The sequence below is a fragment of the Mirounga leonina genome, unplaced genomic scaffold (genome assembly GCF_011800145.1).
Source record: "Mirounga leonina isolate KUSES-001 unplaced genomic scaffold, KU_Mleo_1.0 Mir_82, whole genome shotgun sequence".
In the NCBI taxonomy this organism is placed as follows: Eukaryota; Metazoa; Chordata; class Mammalia; order Carnivora; family Phocidae; genus Mirounga; species Mirounga leonina.
The window spans coordinates 47720874-47727541 of NW_023270825.1; the positions used below are offsets into that span (position 1 = coordinate 47720874).

General features: G+C 35.3%; 1 protein-coding gene across 4 annotated transcripts in view; it reads left to right on the top strand.

The window, feature by feature from the left end:
* The window catches only part of SOS2 (SOS Ras/Rho guanine nucleotide exchange factor 2), an 88516-nt gene that overhangs the window by 39572 nt on the left and 42276 nt on the right, over positions 1 to 6668 (top strand). For all 4 annotated transcript variants that reach the window (XM_034992316.1, XM_034992315.1, XM_034992317.1 and 1 more), the window contains one exon: positions 3679 to 3777. In XM_034992316.1, coding sequence (XP_034848207.1) covers positions 3679 to 3777 — 99 coding nt within the window. The remainder of the gene's footprint in view (positions 1 to 3678; positions 3778 to 6668) is intronic.

Genomic DNA, 6668 nt, shown 5'->3' on the forward strand with positions numbered 1-6668 from the left:
GATGGACTCCTGTCTCACATTGAGGTCTTTCAACCATTTGGAGTCTATTTTTGTGTGTGGTGTAAGGAAATGGTCCAGTTTCATTCTTCTGCATGTGGCTATCCAATTTTCCCAACACCATTTGTTGAAGAGACTGTCTTTGTTCCATTGGACATTCTTTCCTGCTTTGTCAAAGATGAGTTGACCATAGAGTTGAGGGTCCATTTCTGGGCTCTCTATTCTGTTCCATTGATCTATGTGTCTGTTTTTGTGCCAGTACCATGCTGTCTTGATGATGACAGCTTTGTAATAGAGCTGGAAGTCCGGAATTGTGATGCCACCGGCTTTGCTTTTCTTTTTCAACGTTCCTCTGGCTATGCGGGGTCTTTTCTGGTTCCATATGAATTTTAGGATTATTTGTTCCATTTCTTTGAAAAAAGTGGATGGTATTTTGATGGGGATTGCATTGAATGTGTAGATTGCTCTAGGTAGCATTGACATCTTCACAATATTTGTTCTTCCAATCCATGAGCATGGAACGTTTCTCCATTTCTTTGTGTCTTCCTCAATTTCTTTCATGAGTATTTTATAGTTTTCTGAGTACAGATCCTTTGTCTCTTTGGTTAGATTTATTCCTAGGTATCTTATGGTTTTGGGTGCAATTGTAAATGGGATCGACTCCTTAATTTCTCCTTCTTCTGTCTTATTGTTGGTGTATAGGAATGCCACTGACTTCTGTGCATTGATTTTATATCCTGCCACTTGACTGAATTCCTGTATGAGTTCTAGCAGTTTTGGGGTGGAGTCTTTTGGGTTTTCCACATAAAGTATCATATCATCTGCGAAGAGTGAGAGTTTGACTTCTTCTTTGCCAAATTGGATGCCTTTGATTTCTTTTTGTTGTCTGATTGCTGTGGCTAGGACTTCCAATACTATGTTGAATAGCAGTGGTGATAGTGGACATCCCTGCTGTGTTCCTGACTTTAGGGGGAAAGCTCTCAGTTTTTCCCCATTGAGAATGATATTCGCTGTAGGTTTTTCATAGATGGCTTTTATGATATTGAGGTATGTACCCTCTATGCCTATGCTCTGAAGAGTTTTGATCAAGAAAGGATGCTGTACTTTGTCAAAAGCTTTTTCTGTATCTATTGAGAGGATCATATGATTCTTGTTCTTTCTTTTGTTAATGTATTGTATTACATTGATTGATTTGCGGATGTTGAACCAACCTTGCAGCCCAGGGATAAATCCCACTTGGTCGTGGTGAATAATCCTTTTAATGTACTGTTGGATCCTATTGGCTAGTATTTTGGTGAGAATTTTTGCATCCATGTTCATCAGGGATATTGGTCTGTAATTCTCCTTTTTGATGGGGTCTTTGTCTGGTTTTGGGTCTCTGCCTTCTTTACTGTGAATTCCCATTATTATCTTCTGCTGTATTCAATAACTTGTCAACTTGGAATAAAAATTACACCTAATTTTCAAAATTTACTTCAACAAAGGAATAATTTTCTTAAGCTAAATCCTATATATTCATATACCATAAAGTAAACATTAGTTAAATGGGACAGTGTACCTATAAGATCTTTGCATAATCATTAAAAGCATTCACAACGTTTGTTTCATTCCTATTTTATTAGGAATTATTACTGTGGGATTTGAATGTTTAGGATCCAGTTATTTAACTATTGCTCCAGATATTTAGTGAAATTTAAAGAATTAAATAAAACACTTTTTCACGCCAAACTCACTTGTACTGTATTAACTTTAAAAAGATCCATTCAGTGAAAGGTGAAGAAGGTAATGCTTCATTAAAAAAAACATAAAACAAAAAACTTTTTTAGAAGATATATAGCACACTTTAAGAATATTAGCTTTGGAGTCAGAACTTCTGGCTTTGGGTCAATCAGTAATTGTGTTATCCTGAGCAAGTCACTTAACCTCTGAGGCTTAGTTTGCTCATTTGTGACATGATGATAATGTATATCTCTTATGGTTTTTGTGAAAATCAAATGGGAATACACTAAGCACATTTGGCGTATATTAAAATACTTGTTTTATTTATAGTTCTTACACTATAAATACACATTGCAATAGCACTTTAGGATACACTTTAGTAGCTGTTTCAGTGCCAATTAACAATATAGCTGATCTTTATAGACTTAATTTTAAAGTTTCATCTTGGTTCCAGTTAAAGCATTATATATAAAATATATAAAAATATATCTAGGGTGATTCACATCACTATCTTTCATTAATCAAATGATGAAAGAAATTAATCCTTAGGAAAATAAGTTGATTGAGCATATCATGGTAGCAAGTCCATTGAACAAATTATAATTTAACTTCAGTTAACAGTTTTATGAGAATTATGGGAGAGTTTGCCTGGGAGGATACTTTTAAGAAGCATCATATGAGATTCTTTCCACATATATTGCTGTTGTCTGTATTTATCTGATGAGGAGAAATACCAGTTTAAATAAGTCAACCTAGTGACATTTAAAATCAATATGAGTAACTTTTAAATCCCTTATAAATTTTAGAAAATCATTTATTCTACAGATGATTAGTTTTCAAAACTGGGATATACCTACCCCTAACTATACACTAAGATTTTTCAGGTGATATTAAGGGCACAGACAGCTTTAAGGGAATCAGTTTCTAGCCTGGCTGCGACCTTGTTTGTTTTTGTGTTCTCTTTTCCAATTTCTCTTACACATTACGCCTTGCCATATTGAATTTCCCATTATGCATTGATCCAAGGTATAAAATCCTGCAGGGTCCCAGCCAGTGGGAACAAAAAACTTGCTCTTGAAGGAGAGTTCATTGAATGCAAAGCAAAAGGGTTTTTAAAAGCAGGAGGTAGGGTAATTATGTTAAAAATAAAAACTCTTAGTAGCTAAAATGTCATGTGATATCTAACTATATCTTGCCATATCTAGGAATTAAGAAGTGAGATCATTTATAAGGGTGAATATTAATTTTTTTTAAAAAGGACCTTATCATTCATTGGACATTAGAATAAAGGAGAGGGGAGGCTTATGAAATTCTCATACTGGGGGATACATGTTAGAAACAGTTACAGATTCTTCCAGATGCTTCCTGTACTTCAGACTGTGACATTAACATGTATGTTTGACTTTAAGAATGAAGTTAGACTTTCTGAGGAATTGTCTGATCTAGTTCTTTATTTTGACAGTGAAGATTGGCTTTGTCAATGTAGTTATATGACAGATATTTTTCATAAAATAAATAAGCTAAATCTGAAGTTTATTTAATCATTGTTTGGTGAAACATATTTAAATCACATCTACGATACACAGTATCCCAAAAAGTACATCCTTCATAACTACTTAAAACATTTCAAATGATCATCTAAAAATATACAAGAGGGTACATAGCTTTCAAAATTCTTTTAGGGTAGGGGGAAGCCAAAACTTTTCAAGAAAGGTTGTATAGGACTACTGTGAAAGTTATTTTCGCTGTATAAGAGATGAAGAAATGTATATATCTACTTAATAACTTACAAGAGGAAAAAATCCTTCATTTTACAGCACTTTAATTTCCATGTAGAACATGCTTTCTGTTATAGTTTTGATTAAGTCTGTATCTTGTATTTTTAAAAGTTATTTCTGTTAGGCATTGCTGTTATATATTCTTGATACCAGAGATATACAGTTGTATCTTTTTGCTTTGCAGTCCATTGCTGATGGTTTTAAAGAGGCAGTTCGTTATGTCCTTCCACGCCTTATGCTGGTGCCTGTTTATCATTGTTGGCACTATTTTGAATTATTAAAGGTAAGGTGAAGCCTTCCTGAGCCAAAAGTACTTGCATTTATGAGGCTTAAGAACTAGTTTTTTGGGTTTTTTTTGTTTTTTTAAAGATTTTATTTATTTATTTGACAGAGAGAGAGACACAGCGAGAGAGGGAACACAATCAGGGGGAGTGGGAGAGGGAGAAGTAGGCTTCCCGCCAAGCAGGGAGCCCGATGTGGGGCTCGATCCCAGGACCCTGGGATCATGACCTGAGCCGAAGGCAGACGATTAATGACTGAGCCACCCAGGCACCCTGTTTTTTGTTGTTGTTGTTGTTAAGATTTTATTTATTTGAGAGAGAGACTGAGCATGAGCAAGGGGCAGGGGGCAGAGGGAGCGGGACAAGCCGAGGGAGCCCAATGCGGAGCTCGATCCCAGGACCCTGGGATCGTGACCTGAGGCCAAGGCAGACGTTACCTGACTGAGGCACCCAGGCGCCCCAAGAGCTAGTTTTTGATCTGGTCATATTATTTTTCATACTTTTTATTCATAAAAATGAAGTATTTTAAATGTCTACCTTCTTTTCCATGGAGAAAAGCCTATATTTTTTGTTTTCATATCATATCCAAGTGGTAGGTAGAGGAAAATATGTCTTTATCTGCCAGTAATAACATCAATTACTTTTTTCATTACTTTTTGGAGGCACACAGTAACAGTGATTTAACTCTTATGTAAGTAATTCATAACTTTTTTGTATAACATTGGTCTAAATTTCCGTCTTGTTTTAACTTATTAAGAAAAGTACTTTTAAAGTTGACTTCTTTTTTTTTTACCATGCAGTATAGTATTCTTCCTCTCTTAGCTAGGACCCAAGCAACATCTAACAAAAAATTATGGTAAAACTTGAACTCTTTTTATGTATGTATGTATTTATTTATTTATTAAAGATTTTATTTATTAGAGAGAGAGAGCAAGCACAAGGGTGGGGGAGGAGCAGAGGGAGAGGGAGAAGCAGACTCTGCTGAGTGTGGAGCGTGACGCAGGGCTCAATCCCATGACCCCGAGATCATGACCTTAGCCGAAATCAAGAGTCAGATGCTTAACCTACTGAGCCATCCAGGTGCCCCATAATTTCAAAATATCTTGCTCGGTAAAATTTTCTTCTGCAACTCTTTAAATTGCTTTTTAGAAGCTAGACATCTTTCTGCCTGAGTATTTTGTACCTCTCTTTTAGGATACCAAGTTGTTGGTTTAGATAAACTTTTTAGATTTTTTTCCATCTAACTCTTTAGTAATAATATTAAAGCCAGAATAATTCTGTATCCTGTAGACACCTAGGCAAGGAATTCATTTGGTGATTTCTAATGAATAGCTATCTCAAGAATTCTTTTTTATGAAGTCTTATTACCCATAATGTGTGATGCTGAAGCTCACTAGCTTTTGAGCACAAATAGATGAACAACTTGATTCTGAATATCTCTATGGAAACTAATGGATCCATAAAGAACTCTTAAAAATGATTGCAGGCTTCATATAAATAATACATTGGCTGCCCCAGATGTATGTTTGGATTTCTAAAATTTTTTGGATAATATTCATGTCTAATTGGAAGTCCTATCATTAGTCTTATAACTTCCTTCAAATATTTGCCAACATTTAAAAATTCTGGTTTGACTTTATAATTGAAGCTTATTTTTTTCCCTGTCTGGATGAATGGTTTTTAAAATCTTCAGGGTTGATCTTACAGCTACTATGTCTGCATCTGAAATCAGGACATTAACCATGATGGCCTGACTCATCCTGAGGCCTTAGCTACTTTGCCACCAATTAATCACTAGGCTCCATGTCCTCTTAACCATTGTAATTAGGACTAGTAGAGTTGGGCAGCTAATTAAAATAAAGAATCAGGGTGCCTAGGTGCCTCAGTCATTTAAGCAGCCACTCTTGATTTCAGCTCAAGTCATGATCTTAGGGTCATGGGATCGAGCCCCATGTTGGGCTCTGCACTCAGCGGGGAGTCGGCTTGAGAATTCTCCCTCTCCCTCTGCCCCTTCTCCAACTCCGATGCACTCACACACTCTCTAAATAAATCTTAAAAAAATAATCATTAAAAATATTATATACATTTTATTTAAATAACCACAAAACCCCTATAGATGGAGATTTATATGTATTTATGTGTTAATCGGTTGACTTAGGGTAAAATCTTTTCTTTGAACATGAATCTTGCTTGCTTACATCACAAAAATTATCTTCTGTGATTTCTGTTTTCCATTTCTGTTTAGATGGTACATGAATTTGAAGATGTTTGTAAAACAGATGTTTCTTGAGTGTAGAAACCTAGGTTCTTAGAATTTTTCCAAATCTTTTATAGTATCTTCCTTATGCCTTTTTAATGGAGCTTGCCTTTAAAATTACTTGATTGAGTTTTCATATAAATATCTTCTTTTTTTTAAAAAAAATTTTTATTTTATTTATTTTAGAGAGAGCAGGAACAGGGTTTGAGGCAGAAGGAGGGAGGAAAGAGAATTTCAAGCAGATTCCACACTGAGGGCGGAGTCCAGCACTGGGCTCAATCTCATGACCCTGAGATCATGACTTGAGCCTAAATCCAGTCGGTTGCTTAACTGACTGAGCCACCCAGGTGTCCTTATAAATATCTTCTTTTATACTTCTATTTCTTTGACTCATATAATGAGTAATTAAATTACATAATTATAAGCACAACTTGCATAAATATATTTGGAAACATATATTACTGGTTCTCAGTAAGCATGCAACTCAATTAGTGGGATCAGAAGGGCCTAAATATTCTACACTGTGGTCCAGTTATTAGCATTTATTGTCCTTGGGAATCAGTCTTTATGTTATACAGTGGGAATAAGAAATGCATTTAACTTCATGACTGTGATACTCTTGGTTTTTTAAAACAT